At 40.2% G+C, this 24,008-nt stretch overlaps 1 protein-coding gene across 1 annotated transcript; it reads right to left on the bottom strand.

The window, feature by feature from the left end:
- Positions 1–7,144: 7,144 nt before the first annotated feature.
- On the bottom strand, positions 7,145–23,282 carry TACC3 (transforming, acidic coiled-coil containing protein 3). Its single transcript, XM_009070262.1, has 16 exons — positions 23,106–23,282; positions 22,840–22,982; positions 21,757–21,768; positions 19,415–20,473; positions 18,158–18,257; positions 17,506–17,698; positions 16,465–16,517; positions 15,455–15,588; positions 14,680–14,791; positions 13,857–14,009; positions 11,490–11,566; positions 11,357–11,400; positions 10,194–10,354; positions 8,762–8,868; positions 8,433–8,553; positions 7,145–7,210 (listed from the first exon to the last, which is right to left on the bottom strand). Exons 1-16 carry the CDS (start codon positions 23,280–23,282, stop codon positions 7,145–7,147), a joined length of 2,712 nt encoding a protein of 903 aa, XP_009068510.1.
- Positions 23,283–24,008: the final 726 nt, after the last annotated feature.

Raw genomic sequence — 24,008 nt, 5'->3', positions numbered from 1 at the left:
CCTCAGGCTCCAGAAGGAGGCTAATAACACTCAGTGCTCATGTTGAGTCACTCCAAGCACTGAAATGTCCCAAGTTCGAGCGAAGGATTTGTCGGTGCCAGCTAAGTGATGTGCGGTTATACCCCAGCTGCTGTGGGCTCTGCAGTGGGCAGTCCTAGGGGATGCCCACGAGGTGCTTCTGCCTCACTCAGGGTCTCAACAACGGCCACCCCTTAGAGCCTGCTTAAAAGCCCTTGTTTCACAGAAAATATGGAGCTGCTTCCATTTTTATTCAGAAACATCACATTTTTCCCATTATAAAAGTGTCATGTTCACTGCATGTGCTGCTTGGGTTCGAGGCACCGTTGTGCTATGAACAGAGGCAACTCCTATGTTGCTTGTCACCAGGGAAGCAAAAAGGCACCTGATCAATTTATAGCAGGTTTCTGTTTGGAATGGGGAGTTCTTGTACATCACCTTCATCAAAGAGTTAAATCCACAGCAAATGCACCAGCCCTGATATCCCAGATTCCAGTGAGACCAGATCTGGGCTGGAGACTTCAGATTTGGGACCCAGATATAAGTTCCATTTTTTGGAAACAACTGCTGATCAAAATACTGTTTTGGAAAGGATTTTATTTATTTACAGAAATCTCCATGGAAACTACAGCAGAGATTTTTCAACCAGATGTGATGCTTCATTGTTAATTAGTTCATCTATCAGAACAACAGCTTTCCTATCACGAGATCTGGGCAGCTAAAATTTGAAGTGCTAGCTCCAGGCTGCCCATCAGATGGAAAATATTAGTAACACATACAGCTTTTGGAACTGAAAGTCTCCAAGTGCGTGCTGTAAAAGCAGCAGATATTGTTAATCTCTAGCCACCACTGTGGAAACAGAGATGCAGAGCACCAAAGTGATTTCTCCAAGAGCATATTACTGCTCAGAATTCAGATCCCATCACCTAGATCATTACACCTTGCAATGGACTAAAACTCATCTTTACTCCTACATCCAACAAACAACATTATTGACTGATATGGTGGACTATAACCAATGAATTTCTGCATCTGCATGTATGGTGAATACCAGCAAAAATACCAAGGCAGCAGCAGGTGATCCCATGATTGGGAAAGCAAAGCAGCCATCACATCCCAGTTTCCTCAGCTTTGTTGAGTACATTTCATGAGCTAGGTTGGATCTATTTTTAGACCTGCACTTACCTCGCTTCCAGCCCAAAAATAGTTCTCTCTTGTAATAGCAATGATGCTTTCAAACATACCAGCGAGTTGTGGTGCCACGATCATAAATAAAATCATCAGCTGTCAGGCACAGCCAATACAACTCCTTGGTGCAAACCAGAGTAACTCTTGTCATTTGCCTCCCAAACACAGGTCAGTTGGCTTTGCTAATGGAAAGAAAGGCAGGAGATGGTGTTCTAAATGTCAAAAGACAGAGAACTGGTGGAACTTTCTGCATGATGAAATGTTGTATAAATAACTTCTCCAAAAATGTTCAATTCCTGGGTCTACCATCCATTATTGGGTTTGGGGGGTTTGGTTTTTTGTTCTTTGTCATTTTTCCTCATTAATACCTGTCTATTAAGCTGGGATCAAATCCCAGACATGAAGTTCATGGGAAACACTTGGATTTCCTCATCACCTGAGCTTGACTGGCACACTCCTGCACTCCAGGAAGCATAGCCCATTCACACTGACTAATATGTGCTGTCTGGTCCCCAGAGCCACCATCACCTTTCGGTTAGCTTTGTTCTCTTTTTGGCTGGTGCATTCCCCAGGGGAAATAAGGGACAACTGACTTGAAGAACTTGTACAAAAGGAAATGAGTTCATTGAATTTGACATGCACAACATTTACTTGTGTTGGGAGGGAGTGACATAGGCTCAAGATTTGGAAAAGAATAAAAAGAAAAAATGACATGGCACTGCAGGGAAACTATTTCTTTGAGAATCGAGTTAAGTCAGACAATATAAAGCAATCTGATATATAACATATTAGAAGAAATGAAAAAGTAAAAAGTAAAGCAGTTAAATGAGCCCCAGGACACAATATTGCTCAGCAAGCTTGGAAAACGGAGAGAAAAGAAAACGTTTAAGTGATTCATTAGCTAGTTCAGTGCCATCCTGCACCATTTTCTCCAATAGAGTCTGAAGTCGACCCTGGTATTGTATTAAAGACACCAAGGCAATACAAAAGTTAGTGTTGGAAGGGTTTGAAGATCTTCCCCAGCTAGTTCTGCACTGCAGGTCTAATTGGATTTAAAGAGAGGAAGGGAGAAAGTTTCACCACATTTGTGTCCCCAGTGGCTCTTTCCTCAAGTCAAATGACACCAGTGAGCACACTTGATGCTCCACTGCAACCACAACATGTGTTGGCCCCATTGAACTGCCACAGCTGCTTCTGGGCTACTGAGACCTATCATACATAGTCAGGCAAGCTGGTCCCTAGTTCCATCAGCTCCTGTAGTGCTCTGACAGGTGACACCAGCCAAGGGACTGTCCTCTCACACACCAAGAGCCAGGAGAGACTCCATGGAGGTGGATAAAGTTACACCACGAACCTCTTAAGGACAGCAGAACTTCAGTGCTGGGAAACTCTCTCCCAACATGGAGAAAAAAATCAGGCTCTAATGCAGGTTCTGTCTGCAAACTACTAGAGAGACTTTCAAACAGCAAAGACAAAAACATCAGCAAAAACCTGGCAGCAAGCACTGAAAAGCAAATGACTGATGTAAACTGCCATTAACTTCACTGGCACTGTAATCAAAAATATGACAAAACTCACAAGGAACTTCCTTCCCCTCAATCCTACAGAGGATTTGGTTTGTCTGCATTAGGTGTGCTGCAAAGCAAAAGAAATCTGCAAGAAAGTAGATGCTGTGACTGATCCATTTGTCAAAGTCAAACCACATAGATCTTTCAAAACCACAAAAAGATTAGTCATGTCATGATCTAATGACTTCAGAAAAGATGGAGAGCTCCTCATATAGTCAAAGACAGCATGCTGAAATTAAATGCTTTTAAACTTTATTTTCTAATGGAAAATTGTATTAATTTCCCTTTTCTGCTTTAAAATGTTGTTTTCTGGTTCAGGTAATAAATCCATCTTCCAAACTGAGGAAAAGTAGGAGATGGTTCATTATTTCCCTGGTTTTCTTCTGTGCAATTTTAACTTTGACAACAGGGAGGGAGAAAATACCTGCTTTGGAGTTATAACTTGCAACATTAGAAGTGAGCCTGTACGTTTAGAAGTCCAGCTGAAGTCACACAGTTTGATTCAGTCCTTGCCTAGTTTCAGTTTCACACCTACATGACTGTTGAAATTCTCTCATGTCAAACTATGATGTTTCTTTACTTACTCTGTGATGTCAGAGTTGCATTAAAAGACAAGAAAGGTGGACAGAGAACAACTCACTGACTCTAGGATCAATCTGGAGATATTCCCTGACTCTAGCGAGGTTTAATCCACAGTTTCTGAACCAAGGTCTTTAACTACACAAGCGACTAAAGTCTGTGCTTGGACCATGATGAATGTTCTGCTGAAAATTGGTTTTGGTGAAACAGGAGTGGAAATGGCTGAGAAGAAGGTGACTTTGGACTGCGTAGTCAAGGCTACACAGTTTTGTTTGCTTTGGAAGTCAAAGAGAAGCAAAAGTCCCACCACAAAAGGGATTGATCAACATAAGCACAGGTATATAGCACAGTTTGCCTGCTGGGTAATATGGTCAAGAAGAGCCCAAGGGCAGATGTGTGTCCTCCAGAGTTCCTGGAGAACACCAGAAATTCCATGAAAAGGTGTTAAAAGCATAGATTTGTGGAAGTCCTCGATATAAACGCACAAACGCTGTTAGATCATGCAGACAGGTTCAGTGCCTTTGATCCACCTTAATCAGCTCTGAAATAAAATACATCCTCCCATATACTTGAACAGAGAACAGGCTGCCTGGAGCAAGGACTATCATCCTCTGTTTGTACAGCACCTAGCGATTTTTCACGTAAATAAAACCAAGCAAGCTGAGGCACCAAACAGTATCACTTTCCCCTCCTATTACCCACTTGTAGAGAGGCTAATTCATGTAAGATGAGGCTGGATAAGTAAATGGCAATAAGGCAAAAAACCAGACAGCTTGATACTTATCTCAGTAAATGAATGCTAACTAACCCCACTGAAACACACATGTATTTTCCATACAACAGCTCACGCAAGTTCATTAAACATGCATTTGGGTACCTCTGTTGTATGCTGTAAAGGTGAATTCTTCTGAAGAGGACTGTCCAGCATGAGAAACTAACAAGAACAGTTCTTTAAAATAAGGAAGGCAACATTTAAACAATACTTTTCAGGCAGGAATTACAAAATATTACATTCTTACAGATGGTATGAATGTTAAGTTGGGGGTACACACTGCACCTGCAGAAAAAAAAAAATCCCTTCCAAGCAGCTTTAAACACAGAAGCCCTCCCAGCCCTGCAGCCTTTGGCAAGGAAAATATAGTTATCCAAGCTCAAAGCTAAACAATGCCTTGAAGTTAATCCTTAGGGACTCACATACAAAAACTGCTCTCTCATCCTCTTCAGTGCTCAGGCATTTTACAGCCATGTCCATTCAAGCGTTGGTTTTCACATACTGTCAGTTTTCTTGTAAGCACGGACACAACCAGGAAACAGGAGAACCCAGAGCTGATTTCCCAGGCAGTGGTCACAGATTGCAGTAGGAGTGTGGTGTCCTGTCTTGCCACATTACACTGAAGTGCATTTTCCAGTATTTAATATCAATGGCAGTAACTAGCCCCACAAGGTGTAATTCATAATAACACGTAAAATATCAAACTCAATAACAACTATCAGGCACCAGCACTACCACAGCACCTGGTATGGTATCTGGCATGCTGGTCCCTACTGGACTTCTGCATCCACCTCCAACAGCAGACCTGGGACAGTGATGCTTGTAAAGCTCCTGCAGTTATGCAACAGACCAAAATAGGTTGAAAGTCTGACCTCCCTTAACCTAGCAGCTCTCCTCCCTTCACCCAGAAAACTACTGGATCAGAGATAATCTGCATAAATAGTAGGAAGCCGTTTCACCCTCAAAGAACTCAGGAAGATGAAAAAGATGCCCTAGTCCTCCCTTATGCAGCTGTTTCATAAAGGTACACACAGTGATGTAATGCTTTAGCATCTGTAGCACAAAACCTCCAGATAGCATTTCCATTGTTTACAGGCAATCTGATGTCATACACTGCTGTGCAGCTCTTTATCCTTTCCAGCAGAAGTCAATGAAAACAACTGTCTTACTAGCATTAAGCACAGCTAGTGAAGAATAACCTCCAGCTCTGCAATATGCTAAAGCACAGCCCAGCCAAGCCCGTGTTTCAAAGAGCAGCAGCTACACCTTGTGGGCAAATTCAGCATCGCAGAGTCATCCTTAATAATCCGAGTTTGTAAATAATGCAAGTCCAGCTCTGCATTAAACTCGCCAGGGATTCCGCCGAAGCACTCTGCTCTCTGTACATCGTGCACAAAAAGAGGCATAGCTAAGTGAACCTGCACAGCTTACTGATCCATTATACAACAGCAGCTCCATCCAGTCGCTGCCCTTTCCCCCAGACCAGTCAGTCTGGCTCACCACACCCTCATGATGCAAGACCAAGGAGGAAAGCAGAGATCTAATCTCTGTGGCTGTATGCTGAACCTTTGCTAATTGTAGCCCAACATCAGCCTCCCACCTGAGTGCTCTCTGAGTTGCCCAGTGAAGTCGTGGATGACCCACACCTGGAAGTGTTTAATGCCAGGCTAGATAGGGCCCTGAGCAAACTGGAAGTTATCCTTGACCATGGTAGGGGGTTGGAAGGAGATGATCTCTGAGGACCCTTACAACCCAAACCAATCTGTTACAAATGTAATATAAACCAGTTTGCCTAACTAGGACAGTTCACAAATTAGACCAGGTACAAGATTCCTCATCTGTATGGTAATCTATTTACAAAGAAACATCCTAAGACAAAGTCTGGAGCAAGCCCTGCTACCTGAAGTTGAGGCAGGGAACAAACTTTGGTTTTGTACACCCTGTTCTATGGCTATTTCTTGTTCCCCTACCATCTGACACAGTCCTAAGCTGCAAATCAAAGAAAATATACAGAAGCACAACTCCTACAAGAGTCAGGCATTCATTGTTGTTGCCACTGCTGCCACCTCTCAGCTCTGCTCTGCAGGGTGTTTCTTCTACCAGCTGACCCTGGACACCCGAGCACTGCTCATTTTTCTACCTGCCCTGGCAAACAACCCTAACTTCAGGGAAGGGCTCCAAGTGCAGCTAAGAGCAGGCTCAGCAGCAACAGCTGAGGAAGATGTAGCTCCAAGTCAGACAAGTGAGGGAATAACCTCCCAAGTAATATTAGAAATAGAAGTTGTAGCTTGCAATTAAGACAATCCTGTTAATGTCAGTCAGGCAATAACAGCTTATCTGAGATATCTACTATTTCCTAGAGCTGACTTCATCATAACTGTGATCTGCAGCCTACAACTCTCAAAGCTTGCCATTACAGGCTTTACAGGGAGATTTTGACTAGAGACTTTAAAGTCAATAGCATCAGACAGACTAATGACAGGGAATAACCACAGAGAGAGAGTGGCAGGCAATCATTCTGCCATTCAGGCCTCAGCTTAGCTTGTTGTAAAAACAAAATCACACCAGCTTCTCTTTAAAAAATACAAAACCATGCTGAAGTTCCAATTATTTTACATCACTATATACTTTATAGCATTTGTGACAGGTGCAGTTTTATTCCAATCTTGAAACTCTGGAATGCTTTAAGTATTCTCTTACTTACAGCCCATGGGGGCCCTCCCCAGCAAAGCCAGGTCAGGAGCACAGAACCTTGGAGTGCTTACATAGAGAACAGACTTGAGGTATCATGATGACAAATTTTTCCTTTGAGCAACATGTGAAAGTGTTATGCAAGACATTGTTACTTACTGCAAGCAGCAACTGAACTTAAGTTCATAGACGTTTCCTACAAATGATACAGCCAATAACATGCAAAATAGTGTGAATCAAGAGCTTTATTTTTTCCCACATACATAAAAAAGTGAGCGAATGACAGCAAGTCAGAGAAACTAAACATATTTACAAGACAGTTAAGATATCAATTTTTTTCCATCTTCAAGATCAAGTCATCGCAGATTTTTGTTAGCTCATCATTTTCTTTAGTCTGCAGAAGAAAGAAAAACATGAGATTCAGGTATGCTCAAACTATGTTACAACCATTTAGTGAACTGAGTTGCAACAAGTCATGTTTGCAGCATACAGCAGACAGTCCATTTACATGACAGCAACTCATGCAAATTTACTGGAAAGGACAGTCGGCTGGAAAGGTCACATGTCATCCTTAAGAGCCTCAGGAAATGAGCCAGAATCCACTACACTGTGTCTACTTCAGACCAACTGATTCAGGGAAATGAGACTTTTCAGACTCAAAGTCTTTGTTAGGTACATCGAAATTCAAGACAGTGACAGTTTAGATTTTAATCTTCACAAGACAGACACTCTGTAAAATGATGCTTTGATACTTTTATGACACATGACAATTTCCAGTTTACAGAATTCCTTATATAGTCAAACATTTTAATAAGAATTCTTAACAAAGTGCTACTGTATTTATGACAATATCAAAACTAGATTTGTGTTAAATGGCTTGTTTCATTTCTCCACTTACAGGTCTACTGTTCCCTCAGCTATGCAAACCTTAGCCATAAGCCTGAGGACTAACACAAATACAGGACTCTTCTGTAACAGGAGTGTGTCAGTACCATCCACTTTTGTGCGTTCAATGCTGGCAAAGACAACCATGATGCAGTAGAACTAACAGCAAGTGTTTTCAGCCACAACTTTTAACCCTCAAAATGCTTGTTTCTTTGAAGGATTTCAAAGGAAACTGATGTGCCTTTATAAAACATTCTAAGATTTTACCTGTGCAATATGAAATATCAAGTACAAGTATTAATGACCTGAGCAATACTGAAAACTCCAATCAATACAAAACAGCCTGTATTAGTGCTAACATGTTCATGAACAAGCTGAATCAGTTATTCCAGATTAATTCCCAGATTTTTGCTGTGAATCATGTTTAAGTGTTAGACCACCACCTCCTTCAGTAGTTCGGGCAACTTCCTGACACAGCAGCTCAGATTGATCACTTCTGTGACCCACCTATGGGAACAAACCTTGTGCTCCAAAAAATCTAAACATGAGTCCTGACATAACAGATGAGTCCTGACATAACAGAGTTGTACCTTAGGTTTCAATGCCTATTTCCCAAAGTCCAATAGGACACCAGCAGCTAGCATGGCTACTTCTAGCCCTGCTATGGGGAAGCACTTGACCTAGTCTAATGCAGTAGCTTGAAGAGACTCACCCCTGGCATTTTGACTAACCTTTTGTTCCAGGCTCCTCTCTAAAGACTGGATCCTCATTTGCTCTTTGCGCAGACTGGCCTGTAGTGCTGCTATCTCTGACTTCGATTTGCTTCGTAACTGGGCGATTTCCTCATTTGCTCTGAAACAGTTGCAAGATGGTGTTTACATCCCCTTCAGGCAGCACAGCAAAGCTGTTCATAGAATCACACTAGATACTTGTACTTTGGATTAATCTCAAAATTAAACATGTTTATGCCAAGCTTTGGCGTTATTGAACCACATTCTGCAGCAACTGTGAAAACTATACATTTCACTCCCTGTATTTGGCTTCTTGAGATGATACTTACTGCTGCAGCTTTTCTTCAGCATGTGCCTTGAGTGCCTGGTATCTCTGCTCCTCTTTTTTAATTCTAGCCAAGTATTCTTCAGCACATTTTTTCAGAGCTTCTTCATTCTGTCCCAAAAAACCAAGATGCTTAGTTAGCTTTTTATGTGCTAGTAGATGGAAGAGTCACTCCACTTGACAAACAGGTTGTTTGACTGCACCGATGTGGCAGTATTTGTCATCAGAATAACAGGAACAACTATACAGTCCCACAGACCTACAGGAACTAAAGCACCTCCTTTCAGCTATCTTAACTTTGCAAAACCTATTTCCTTCCCAATACACTACTTTGTGGCAAACTCTAGTAAAGCGGAAGGTCACTGAAAATACAGTCACTAACTGGTGTTATTTTAATAATTTTTATATCAGCTTGGTCTTAAGTTGTGATTGTCCTGAGAAGAAAGAGAACACCAGCTTCTTCAGAGAACCCACTGAAAGATACAGGCTTTGGACCTTGATATAAATGAAGCCAACATTAATAGCAAGACCATTACATGAGTAGGCACACCATGAACATAATATATTATAGGAAGTTGAAACTCTTTGAAACAAGTGCTAAGACTCCCTACTAACTGCAGCTCTTGAATTTAACAATTATATTTCCAAGTGATTCTGTACTAAGGAAAGGACTTTTGAAATTAGGCTGGAGATGGAAGGGATACAAGATGAAGGAATCCTCACGTGTTAGTAAAGCAGAAACTAAAGTTACAACAGATATTTTAAACCTACTTCTCAAACCTAAACTACCATGAAACTTGTAACAGGCTAGTTCTGAGCTTGAGTAAATAGGGATATTAAAGGATAACTGAATGAAAAAAATCTGAAGGTATTTTAAGCACCAACTGAATCAATTTTTATGCATTTCATGCAGTAAGAAACCACAGCTTGTGCTCCTCATTAGCTTCCTTCCTTCAGTCTCTGAAGATGCTGCAGAATGAAGGCCTGACTTTAGCTTAAAAAAAAAAAAACACAACTTGGTAAAGAACATCCAATAAACTATTGTATCATTCTGACTTGTAATAGCAAATCCTCTTCATGAGGATTTTTTAACATGACATAGGGGAAACAAGCTGCTCTTCTGCAGCGGTTGCTATGTGAGAGTGTCTCTATGATTAACAAAAATGGTATGTGTGCAGCAAGAAACAGCTCAGTTTCTTGCTCCCTTGTTTGAAGAAACTTTCGCCTCTAACAAATATCATTACCACACTTTAACTCAGCCACTAAATACAACAAATTTGTATTTTTTTATATTTTTTAAACAAACAACTTAGCACCTGATCTTACAGATAGTGCCTATATTAGCTAATTCATGGCTGCTCTAGAAATTCCACTATTTCCTTTCCACTAAATCTCATTTATCTTGGAATGATATTATTTGCATTAGAGCATCTTACTCTGTGGTAACCCTCTAGCACATCTTTCTGTTTTTCAAATCGTTTGAAGAGTTCAGAGAAAGACTTCTCCATAGAGTTCAGATCCAAGACAACTTGCTGCTTCTCTTCCACCATCCTCTGCATTTCTTTCTTCGCGATTTCCTTCTGCTTCTGAGCATCCTCTAAAGAAAGCAGAGTTAATCCCATGATAGTTATTGTATAAAATAGCATGAAACTAGTTCCCATAGTATAAAACAGGTAATACTCCCACCTTCAATTTTTCCTCTTAAGCAAAAAAGGCCTCTCATCTGAAAAGTCATCATATCTGTGCTTTTAAGAAAGTAATTGTCTCTATTGCTACATACTACCTCACACCAAATGTAAGGCCATTAACACCAGTGACAAGGTGTTTGCACAAGGCATTGTTTCTCCTGCAATGCAGTATTAATGGTACACCTGAGTTTACCATAAAGGAGCCTGGGATGTTGTGATAGAAGTGAGAAATCCAAAAATATTTATTTTCATTAAACATACACAATAGCTGGAAGACCTGGAGGAGACTGGGATAACAAGCATAAACTAGCATAGCAAACTTTCAGGACAAGTTAGTGTTAGCACAACTGAGCTACATTTCCCATAGACTTAAAGAAGCACAGAAAAACTGACATAATATTCAGCCTCCTTTAAAGAACTGTATTTGAGATGTGTATTCAGCCTTGAACTAGGAAAGTATACCTATACAACAGGAGTTTGACTGAATGTCTATCTCCCAGTTTTGAAGCCACAAGCTTGACTGAAGCAAAGGCCAGATCTGTATAGCAAGAACTCCTGGTGATATCTTGCCACATAAATGATGTGGGAATAAACAGTTAAACACAAAGCACTGACATCCTGATCTGCTAGTTTTAATAAACCAACAGCTCACACTCCACTGGAGAACACGAAAAAGTTAGTATGTTCATGCCTGATTCAGAAAATCATTGTTACCCACCAAGTGATATCATGTCTGTGTAAATATGCATACAATTGTTACTCTAACTGCCTTGTCTGAAACCTTATACTCACTCTGGAACCACTTGAAGCATTAATGCCATCAGAGATGAAAGAGTACTCCTCACTCAGTAACCCCAGGCCAAGCATGCTCCAGCCCCCCAAGCCATTCAAAGTGTAAATATGGAACTTACCCATCATTTGTGTTATTGTATCTTCAAACTCAGCAACTATTTTTCTAAAAACACATGAAAAATTTGTTGAGCGTAAGTTAGAAAAAGCAACTGGAATAAACAAGTACATATAAAAGTCAGGACAGATTCTTACCCCATTTCCTTGTATTCCATATGAAGCTTATGATACTTCTTTTTCCATTCCTCAGTCTCCAACTCTTTCTCTTGAACCTTTGAAGGCAAAAAGTAAACCTTTATTTCTTGCAGAGAAAGAGAAAAGATTTGATACTAAAAACAATCTGAAGGGTAACATATAACTTAATATTGAGAGAAGTAAGTTCTAATTGCTTAACAGAATCCAAATTGTTTCATTACAAACTTGAGTCAAATGAGATTTAGATTGACACACAGATTTTGCATGTACGATTCCCACTTAACATTACCAGTCTCTCTTCACATGACAAGATTAGAGCCAAGCCAGCCAACCAACCTCTTGACTACTCTTACTCATCATGCATGTAGATCATTTTAATCTCTGAGAGAACACAACTCTCTCAAGTGAAATTTATTTTCCTTTTATTTACAAGGTACACAAAAAAAGGGCCACACAAACCTGCTAAACTTAACACAGGAGAGAACAAATACCAGAAGGCTCTTCAAGATCAAACTGCTGCTTAGAGTAACTTATATTCAACCCTAAAATTTGGCAATGTGGCAGGGGGAGGACTGAAAGACTCCTCAGTTCATTTAAGAATAACCATACCCATTTCACACTGGCTGAATTAAAGCAGAGCTCACAGTACCAGTATTAAGCAGTACAAGCACTTGCTAAATGCTTTGTGCAAACTCCCTAACAGAAACCTCAGGGCAAAACTACATTTAAGAACAGCAACACTGACAACTGACTGCTGTGTGGGAGGCATTCAATGAGGGAGGCCTAAAATACATAAGACCACCTGGAATTTTAAAGAGGTGGTGAAAGCACAATTACTGCTAATTTTGCCCCAAAACTGCACCATATACTGTGGTGCATTGATTTTTCAGTACTTATTTTAGAGCAAACTCATTTTAAGTGTATTGCAACATTTCAGATGACAGAAAGCAGGACACAAGTGAAAAAAGAATATAAAAAATATAATGTGAAAGAACTAGTGTTAGGCTACAAACAAATGTTACAAAAGCAAAAATGTGTTAAGATGGAAACAGGTTAGAAATTTTCACCTGCAAACTCAGAAATGGTCCAGTAGACCCAAAAAAGGCATGCTTCCCCAAGTGCTGTATTTGCTCAGAAAGGAAATAGGCTTTTTTTCTTTCCTCCTACTCTTGAGTTATTTCAGGAAAAAGAAACCAAACCACCTTACAATTTAGTCTGTCTTCCTTTCAGGTTAATATAGTAATTTCAAGCCTTTTTATTTGTTTAGGAGACACAGCTAGAGTCATCCAGTCACACTTACTACTATGTTTGCATGTTGAAAGAACTGCTTTCAAACAAGAAATCAGAGCACCAACTTTACAGTATTACAAACTTCACCCCCACTATTATATAAACTCTTAATTTTAGATCAATGCAGTAAGAGTTGTCCCCTGTCAAAGCTCAACTTGTTTTCCTGTACAGACAATATGCTGGGTAAGAGTCCCCTCCTAAATGACAGAAAGTAAAAGTTGCTCCTGGAAAAGCCAATATCCCTATACTCTAAAGGGAAAGAAGAACTTAAACAGCAAAAATAATCATAGGTCATCTTTGCTTGGTGTCCTTAGTGTCACTGCCTGCAGGACAGCAGTCAGGAACTTTGAGATGACACAATCAGCTTTAAGGACATTTATGTTTGAATACTTCTCTTACATTATTTAGGGTTTGTAAGGTTACATAACCCAGAAGCCCTAATGAATCAAGCAAATTTTTGAAGGGAGTGGATACATAATTCTTCTTACATCAGTAAGAATATGGGGGCTTAAAAGCAATTTCTGTAGTTACAGAATATGCTTGAAATCTGTCAACTACTTCTTCCCTCTTCCATTAACGTCTTTTCCCCTCCAGACTGAGTTCCAGATTTCACTTTCGTTTTATTAACTGCACATAATGTTGTGCCTCCCCATCCCACAAAAAGCCAAATTGATCACTGCACTGCATTGGCATTACAATTTGATCTTGTTTTATGGAAATTATAGAAGAACTCGCTCTCTCCCACAGAGAGGCACTTCCTGCCTCGTTTAACAAAGTATTCAGATTGCTGATATTAAGCCTAGCCATTCCATCTGATACAGATCCTTTTCAATACTGACACATTCTAAGGCAGAGCCTGACTACTAGCAAAATTTACCCTCTATTCCCTTAGATATTAGGTCTGAAGAGTTCCATACCTATGGCTCCCATCAGGAGCACAGCAAGCTTTGCAGAACAAGATGTTTATGTCAAGTATGATGAAAAAAACTACCAAGTATCAGTGATTTATACCAGATAATCTAAACAAAAGGGACTTCCAAGGCTATGCCAAGTTCTGCTTCAGAAGAACCACCATACCTCTCTCTTAACCAGTTCAACAGCTGCATCCATGTCTTTTTGGCTATATTTTAGCACATCTATAATAGCATCCACTGCAGTGTTTGTGGAAGCAGCAAAAGGGACTGGAGGAACATCACTACTCTGAGAGTCTGGAAATAGGGGACCTGTGTCCTGTGAGATTAAAAAAAAAGAAGAGACAAAAAAAACCAAACAGTAAAGCTTCAACAAATTCCTATTCTCATTCCTATTCTTAGCCACTGATTAGTTGCATAGACATTATTTGATGCCAACTCAATATTTTACTTAAACACAGAAAATACCTCCATAATTTTCTTACCATAACTTCTTACTTTAAAGGTAACTATGTATTTCTACAAGATACCTACAAGTTGTAAACAGAACTCCAATCCATCAATTGTAGCTATCAGAAACAAAGCAGATGAGACCATGCTCATCTCTACTTTTCAGGTTTAATCAAAGAAGTGCTTTCCATCCCAGTGGTGCAATTAAAATGCAAGTTTATCTTATTTTTGTGGCTTCATCTGCATAAAAACCCAAATAAGCCCTGCTTGACTAAAGCATTCTCAAAAACAGCTCAAAGTCTGCTAGACCATGTGCAATGGTACCAGTTTCCACCAAAAAAAAATCTTCATACTTAAGTGAAGCCCATCAAAATGCTCAACTTTGATGTTAGTGAGCATCCAAACTAGTTTAAAACAACAGTTTAAATATGAATTTCTCACATTCTGCAATCCTTAAAACATCTGCATACATCCAGAACCTAGACTATCCCTTTCACAAAATATCAACATCAAACCTGAGAGCATTCCATCACCCTTACAGAACTTGCAAGTGTCCCCAGAAGATCTAGTCCTTTTGGTTTTTCATCATCGTGAAGACTCACTAGAGGCTTTTCAGCTTCCTCAAGCAATGTACTTAAATCAGCAGCAGGACTAAAAATGAACAAACACACAACATTAAATTCAAGTGCTGCCTTTCTTTGTAAAACTCCTGTGTCAGCAATAATGTGACCAGCAGGACAAGCAAGACTGTCCCACTGCACTCAGCACTGGCAAGGCCACACCTGGAGTACCATGTTCAGTTCTGGGCCACCCACTATAAGGACACTGAGGTGCTGGAGCATGTCCAGAGAAGGGCAGTGGAGCTGGGGATGAGCCTGGAACACAAGTCCAATGAGGAGTGGTTGAAGGAGTTGGGGGGCTCAGCCTGGAGAAAAGGAGGCTCAGGAGCAACCTTATCACTCTCTAAAACTCCCTGAAAGGAAGTTGTAGCAAGTTGGGGGTTGGTTTCTACTCCCAAGAAGGATGACAGGAAACAGCCTCAAGTTGTGCCAGGGAAGGTTTAGATTGGATATTTGGCAAAATTCCTTAACAGAAAGGTGGTCAGGCATTGGAACAGGCTGCCCAGGGAAGTGGTTGAGCCACCACCCCCAGAGGTGCTCAAAAGGCACACAGATGTGGCACTTAGGGACATGGTTTAGTGGTGACCTCACTAATTCTGGGCTACCTGTTGAACTTGATGATCTTAAAGGTCTTTTCCAACCTAAACAGTTCCATGATTTTATGTTCTACAGTCTAGACTAAGTCAATACCTACCCCTGCTGAGGTGGAGCTGTCATGATACTCTTGTTTGTTTCAACAGCATCAGAAATTGGTTTCCTTGGACTGTCTCTCAATAGAGGGTCAAACTTCAAATACAGTGACTGTTTTCTCAAGGCAGACTCTTTGAACTGAGGAGAAAGAGGCATAAACTGGCAGATATGCTGTTTCAGAGCACAAACACATGCATCCCCACCACACACACATAAATAATCCTCTGGAGAGTGGGTGAGCCTATTCTTCAGTGGCCAGAGCATTGTTCTCAGGAGAAAAGTTACATAAGAGAACTCAGTGCCCACATGCTCAAGTCCTTATGTAATATCAAGTGACTCAATCTGCTCACAGACAGCATCAAAAGGGCAAACTTTTATGAACTATTCAAAACCAGCAGAAGACACTGAAAGGGAAAGATAGTATTTTAAGCTGCATGAGCAGTGTATTCCATTCTCTGTCTTTGCTCATACAACAATAACAGCATGACCAAAACCCAACCTCAATTCAGTGTATTCACTGCATGTTCAGAGCCACTTTTTACTCTGGACCCAAGCAGGAGAATGAATAACTAAGCTGAACTGATAAAAGCAGAACATGCCCAGTTCAGAGCTAGACCTCCTGAAACTGGCCATAAAGCAAAAATGCTTAGAAAAAAATATTTCTGAAACAATGATCCTACACTTTTAAAGTATTGTGTTCTTGCAGTTTTGGCAACCACAGAAGTGAAACATCATCTGCCTCAGTTTCACTGCTATTAAAGAAAACTTGTACCTTTGCAAACTGAAAGCAAGACACCCCTAGTTTTGAGTTGAATTGCTTATAGCTACATTTCCTTCCACCATCACCCCCTGCCCAGCCTTGCGATCACATTCCTTTGGAATAGTACTTGTACTTCTGTGGACAATTCAAGGTGAAATTATTCCATGAAAACATTTAAGGCTTGACAGTTTCATCCTTACTTTCCCCTCCACACTGCCAGGGAGGCAAACAAAACATTTCAAAGTCATCCTTACCGAGGAAGTCCCAAACTGTTCCAGATAGTCTATTTCTATGTCCATTCCTAGAACTGGAAAAAGAAGGAAATGATACAATGAAGATGCAATATTGTCATATTGTCTGACTGTAGACAGAAATAAATAGACGTGTATAAAGCAATAAATCCTGCTCTCATTCTCATGAGTTCTAGTTCATTTGTTAGAAGTATTGTCTTTCTATCTAGAGCTGGGGGGAAAAAAAAAGCACAAAGATTTTTAAGCTAAGCAAACTTACAGCTTCCATTTGTCCCCAAATACCTGTAAGAATACATAGAATTCAACATGCAGTTGAAGAACTTCTGCTGTTCTATGGCTAAAGTGACAAGCACATACAGATACTCTACTATTTTACAAAATGCCCCATAAAAGAGCACGATTGTCAATTCCACATTAAAATTAGCACACAGCTCAGACATTTCCCAATATACTGATTGCACTCAAGTATGAAGGTAAGTGACAGACTGCACTGCAGTCAAATAATTTGCTCATCCTTCCACGTAAGGCTCCTACAAGGAATAATCCTTCCAAGTGGTTAAGTTACAGCTACGTAGGAAGCTTTCAAGGTGAGCATGCAAGTGCAGAAACACCATCTGCACCACAATATGAAACCAGTTTAGTGCTAAGGCCTGCAGTAATCTGCAAAACTCAGACAGTTGCATAGATCTAAGTACTCTCAATTTACAAAGTCTTTAATATCAGAAATTATTTCAAGGGAGCATTTTTTAGCACAGAAAACTGCCACTGAAACTCGACAACGATTGTTGCTGTATCAGCCTATATTTCATTCCTCCAGGAAGCTGAATGCTAATAGTCAGCTTTTAGAACTTAGCTTAAACCAGAGAAAGTCAGAAATATGCTTAGGTACATGTCCCAGCACTGCTAGTCATTGAAGGTTTCAGAGTCTTTCAGGAGAGCAGAATGAGACAAAAAAACTAGAATCCATGTCAAAACTGAAGTAAAAAATACACACAGGTTATTGAAACAATATATTTTCAGCCTGTTTTAAGGAAACGTCCTTACCTTCTGATGGGGGTCTGAACATCTCTTCAGGTTCAGCATTAGCTGTCTCCTCATCTGCTGTTACTTCAGTTCTCTGGGAACTAGGTTTAATTTCTTCTGCAGACATTGACTTTTTTCCACTGCCAGAGGAAGCCAAATTATCTTGAGAGGGGACATTAGCTGGAGACTTTTTGGATGGGCTCATTTGCTTCTCCTGATGAGAAAAACACAATCCTTTTTACTGTTAAAATAATGACTTAAATGCAATGAAATCACAGTAATGATCAAATTGGTTTGTCATAAACTAGCTGGGCAGCCGACATAATGAAACAAGAGTTCACAGGCATAGAAATTAAACTGCCAACACAGAGTACAGCTCATACTATACAGGAGTTACTTTTTGAGTGTCCACACCCTTATGTTTGTCCTTATATGTGACTGCTGATCAAAAAAGATACTAAATACCAAGGTACCAATTAGGTTGTCTCTTATGTTACCTTCAAAAGACAAGTCTGCACAGTTGATATTCATTCTAGGGCTGCTGAAGATGCATAAAACCACTAATTCTTAGACAAAATATCAAACATATGTTTGACAAGGTTAAGTCATTAAAGTCAAAGAACTGTTTCATGGAACAAATTGGTAAGAACTGGTTACCTTTCCTATACCTTACCATGTCTCTCTCTCCTGAAAGTTCAGCTTCTGCTTGAACTCCTGGCTTCTGTTTTTGAGCTTCTGGCATATCTTCTACCACACTCTGCTCAACAATTTCCCTAAAGAAAAAAAAAAAAATCACAATTTAAGTCAGACAGTTCTGAATTCTGTATTACCAGATACACTGAAGCATTTAACAAAGTTAGCTTCTTTGAGAGCTTCTACTGCCACAGCACAGGAAGTTTTTTACAGAGGGTGGGGATGTAACTTCAGCACCTTGCCTGGTGGCAACCTAAGTGACAGAAAGCTCTCCCTCCAGCAGAAGCAGTATTACCTGGGAAGCAGAAAATCATAGCAGTATCACTTATTTCTATGCACTTAACACTGTTCTCTTATTTCCATTTGTTAGGCTCACTACTATCTCTTTACTGAAGATAAACTTTTTGTTTAAGAACAGAATTATAAGCAGCCTGCTCCTCTTTCCAAAGCAATGCAGTGATTATTGGTGTAAAGCACAGAACTCCCATTTAGAGAAGTCCAACACTTCACTTCGTGCTGTCAGCAGTAACTACACTTCTCACTTTGGTAAACAGTAACTGATCAGCTTACACAGGGAACAAGAGGGCAAACATTTCTGTCAAATGAACAACTTGTGCCAGTCTAGTTCTGGCAAGCAGCTGCTCAACTATAGTAACAGACATTTTAATAGTTAAGACTTTCTAGGAAAGGCAACACAATGTATTCCATTCTCAAATAAAAAGTTTGTGGTGCCAAAACCCCACAGCTTTAGCAGCAGGTCTTTCTATTGGAGATTGCATTTAGACACAGAGAACATGCAGGAAAAAACAGCATCTCAGAGTTCAGCAGAGAACAGAATTGCTTGTTCCCTTCACATGCTGCACCATGTGCAATGCTGCTGCCTACTTACCCGTTTTGTTTTTTTAAAGACAGTAACAAGTCACCTGATTCTCTACAGAGTCACAGTTCACTACAATCTTGGAGGAGTGGAGAAAGAGCCAATCAACCAATGCTCTTCCCATCTAAGCCTGTTCCCTCCCATTTTTCCCAATTTAAGAATATCTTTTCCCTAGAGCTAGTCATTTCAGGAGATGAGATCTTTGCTGTTGAAACGCAACTGTGTTAAAGATTACAAAGTAAAACAGACTCAGCCAACTTTGTAGAAGTCCAAAAAGTAGGAATCAACCAATTTGAGAAATCATCTAACTTTCCTTACATGTTTCAAGGTGCTTCTACATTCAGCTACAGATTTACTTACTGATTTTCGGGTTCTCTTTTTTCAGGAATGTCACAGGTACTTGGCCTGTTATCCTGTTCCACTGGAAGAGGTTCCTTTCTGGATGAGGTACTATCCTGTTCCTCTTGCAGGGGAACTTTTTGAGGGCTAGGTTTAGAACACTTGGGTGAGGTGGAAATTTTAGAGCCTCCTCCAAATGGGTTAAAGTTTGGATCATCAAGTTTGTCCCAGTCAAACTTATAAGATGCTTTAGGAAGAGGGATTTCATCTTCCAAGTTACTTTTATTTTGCACTTCAGTATTCTCTAGTTTTGTTTTGGCAATAGGAATTCTTTTTGAAGGTGGCTTAAGTCCAAGTCTTTTACCTAGTTTCTTAGGAGGTGGTTTTTTAACAGTGGTATTATCATAGTCAAATTCCAGTTTTACTGGTCCAGCCTTGGTGACATCAGGCTTTTCTGCAGGTTTTCCTTTAGAGGCAGCCAGCTCTTCAGCAGGTTTTGACTCCTCTGCAGAGGCTTTTTCTGCTACTGAAACATTCTGAAGCTCTAATTCATCAGTCTTAGAAGAATTAGTTACATCAGAACTACTGGAATTTAAGTTGCCAGGTAACTGTACAGGAGGTTCAGGTGCCTCTGCTAATCCCACTGCATTATCAGTTTGGCTCACACCTGTGGAAGCAGACTTCACACCCTGCTCAGAGTCACCAACTGCTTGCTTAGGGGACAGCTTGGATTTGTTTGACCCCAGCTCTCTCAGCGCAGATTCTTCACTTAAACACTCTGTACTTGCTGTGGTTGAAGCAAAAGTAGCTGTATCTTCCAGCAGAAGAGAATCATGACTTTTTTCAGTAGTTTTCTCAGGGCTGGCAGGTACTCTTACAGGAGACTTCTGCAGATTTCCAGGAGAATGAGGCAACTGCACTGAACTTTGAAAAGGATTGATGTCATCTAAGTTATCAAAATCAAGATTGTAGGAACCACAGCTCTTCACTGGCATCTCATCATCTGGGAAAGGAGCTGCGCTGACCTTCTCTGGCATTTGTGTCTTGTTTGCTTCAGCTTCAGTCTTTTGTTGACATGTGCTGCATTAAGAAAGAGAGATCACACATGCCACAGTTATTTTTCAGGGATTGCTTGAAATGATCATTAGAAAGTTATTTGCACAAGTAGCTTTGCATGCTCAGAGTAATCTGATTTTTGCAATAAGGCAGCTGACAGCAAAAGAATATCATAACAGCAAGAATTCAGTTGTCACCTGAACAGTCAGAAGTTATGAGCTCAGGTACGAAGGAACTATAGGGAGATCAATCCTTGAAGCTAGTCAGTGTTCTTGTGCTACCTGTTCTACACAGCCTCGTTATCTTATGCCACTCATCCCTGGAAACTTCTCTACTAACCACAGCGTATGGACATTTCCCTTTCACTAGGCAGTGGAGCACACATTGCTTAGGAGAAGTTATTGACAGTAAGCAGCTCAAACACAAGCACAACCCGTAGTACATCTTCATGGAGATTCATCTCTGAGTCATGAGAGACTCATGTCTGGGACCAAACCAAGTCATGATTCAGGTTCTCCCACACTAGTCATTACTCTGTCTGGTCATTCTGGCAAATATTTCCCCACCCCGAAAGCATTCACCAGCATTTGGTCTATGAGGCCCTACACACCAAAACAGACTTCAGGCACTCCAAGCTCTGAACAACATATCTGAAGAGCAAAGTGATAGACAAAAAAATACTTCACCAGCAAGAGAAAGCTAAGATTTTCTAGCAAAAGAAACAGGTTAAAGACTATGTGTACAGTCTATTGCTGATAGTTCTACAAGTTATTGCCTTCCACTTTATTTCCCCAAACTCTACACAACTTCTAAAGCTTAGCCTCAGACTACAGAGAGTTAAGCCATTACTTCCTGAAACAGCATTTCCTCCCATTGTTTTGTCCCTCTGTAGAGTTATTATTTCTATGTTCCATCCTTATCTGCTGTAGAACAGAACATGATTAAAAGCCACTCACTAAAAACTCCACTTTGATAAACTCGAAAGCACAGGCGGGAGATAAGAGCCGAGGAAGTTCTTCTCACCCGGTTTGAGCGCCTCTTCCCCGCAATAGCTCAGCCCGAGGCTGCTCTCACTACTCACGTCCCTCCCACTCTCTCCTTCAGCGTTTAACCTAATAAATGCCAGTCAAGAGCGAGACACCTGCTGGAAACGTCAACTACTTGCGACTTGTCAAAAGTGGCACCCTTCAGCAACAGCGAGCTCCTGGGCTTATTTGCTACAAACAAATTCTCACATTTTAAAATTAGAAAGGGCACATACAGTACAAGCAGTGCATTGACACAATTAAGCCCTAACTAAAACCAACTCCATGTTGACCCTTTTAACTCACTTGAACTTTTTAAGTGCGAAATCTTTGTTTATTTATGCCCCAAACTCACTGCTTGCACAAGTGCCATTAAGTCATTTAATTGTGGTGGTTAGCTCAGAAGTGCTTTTCTAAACTACAGTATACATGGAAATAAACAGTTGAATCAAATATATACATTTAAAGAACATGTAAGTGTTCCCACCCTTCTCCCTTCTCCCCTTCCCAACAATAAAAATAGGGGTTAAAACAAAGTATTGGGTAGGTAAAAACAAACCAAAGGGTGTATTTGCTTGCAGAAGACAAAGCTAAGACCTGAGATTTCTTGCCACAGGGAATTAGAGGTGTCAGATGTTTAAACAAGTTTAAAGAGGGGCTAAAAAAAGTCATTACAAAAATCTGTATTGAGGCATCTTAAATAGTATGGTCATGACACCCCCAAATTGAAACATTACAGATTTTATGCTCTTCTCTACACAGCTACCATGAGCCACTTTAAGACCCAGGCTGCTAGACTATAAAGGCACATAAACTTGTTTATACTTGTGATTGATGTTAGTGTTGCTAGATTTTCTTTAATCTTAATACTCACTGGCTCAAAGTGTCAAATCAAACTAACCCTTCAGAAGATTTATCTGGTTAGGTTTTTCTCCTTAAGCTACAACAGTACTCAACACACAAGAGAAGATATTTTAAATTTTAAGGCTTAGCTCTAAGGATTAGCTTCAGAATAGTTGTATTCTCAAAAGAAAACCTTCCTGTAAGAAACAGTTTTGTCTTCTCTACCTAATGTGCCTCTTCTCAAGCTATTTATTCATGCCATAAGTCACCTGTAGGAAATCAGTTACAGAGGAGTTAGAAATAGAGTTCAGTATTACAACAGCAACAACTGCCATTACTTTCAAGAAACTTTTATGTTGGAAAAAGTTCATCAGTCAGCATTAATTTTGGTCTTTTTGTGCTGTTTACATCTCATCATAAAAATACAAAATTACATTTTTACTGTACAGGTTTACAATGGGGAAAACTAACTTGAGCATGTCCCACATGGCTAATACAACTAGTGGTGATTGCATTACTCACTCAGCATCAGAAAGTTCATGGAAAACATCTGTCAAGTCTTCATGGCAATCATCAAGAGCAAAAGCAGTCTCAAGTTTGTCTGTCATAGTAGGACTTAAGATTTTTCGAGTCTGAGGATCTCTTTGAGGAGTTTGAAAGGTCACCTTTAAGAAGGAGGTGGGGGAGGGAGAAAAGAAAAATATGAACACACTATTTTATAAGATGCATTCAGCAGCAGATACCACAGAAGGAGAAAGAATGTAAATCAGACAAAAGTAAAAGTTTACCTTCATCGTTTTAGCCACATTTTTTGGTGGTAAGTTTTCCTTCTGGGACAGGCGTAGAATGGAAGGTTTCCCCGTAGGTTCCGGCGGCGCAAATAAGCCACAGTCTTCCGCTGTTAGATCATCCTGAATGTTTCCTCCATTTTCTTCATTTTCTGCATTTAAAATCTGCAGACTCATTCTAGAACATCAACACACAGCACCAAAGCATGAATGAGAGGGTGTGGTCACCCAGATGCACTTTCAGATAACCGAAGCTGGAAGCCTGGCACTGGCCAGCAACATTAACTGCTTCAAAGGCAGTTTTAGAAGTATGGGAAGCCTTCCTATGGAAAAGTGTATCTCAGAAGACTCTGAAAGCATCTAAATGCAGCACTGCACAGCCCTTCTGCTTTTGGAAGGGGTCAGAGAAACTAACTGTTGATTTATGCCTTCCACAGTTCACATTATACCCTTATCAATTAAGCTGCCCATCCCATAAAGGGAACTCTGTCATCTGCAGGGTTTCTTCGTTCCCAGCCCCTTCAGCCAGTGGTGACATACAGTCGTGGCACTTGTCACAGGGCACCCAGCTAAGCACAAATACCACTTCTGCAGAGGGCAGATGATAATCACTCCTCTATTTTACTCACATGGCCTCATTACTACACCAGCAAACAGTAAAAACAAACTTGTCTAGTTAGGGTGTGTTTAGGATCAGTCTTGAATAAGATATAGCTTTTTCCTGCATTCTCTGAGTACACGCTGCTTTTGTAAAATACACATTTAAGAATCCTTTGCAGCATAATCATTATTGGGATGCAAATCTGGGGAAAAAAATGGTATTAAAAATTTCTTAAATATTGCTCTTACTTTGCACAAACTTTAGTAGATCATATATGCTGATTTAATCTTACCAGTGTGAAG

Source organism: Acanthisitta chloris, unplaced genomic scaffold, assembly GCF_000695815.1.
Source record: "Acanthisitta chloris isolate BGI_N310 unplaced genomic scaffold, ASM69581v1 scaffold29272, whole genome shotgun sequence".
Lineage (NCBI taxonomy): Eukaryota > Metazoa > Chordata > Aves > Passeriformes > Acanthisittidae > Acanthisitta > Acanthisitta chloris.
Note: the sequence above shows the minus strand (reverse complement) of the source record. Positions and strands in the feature narration are given on the sequence as shown.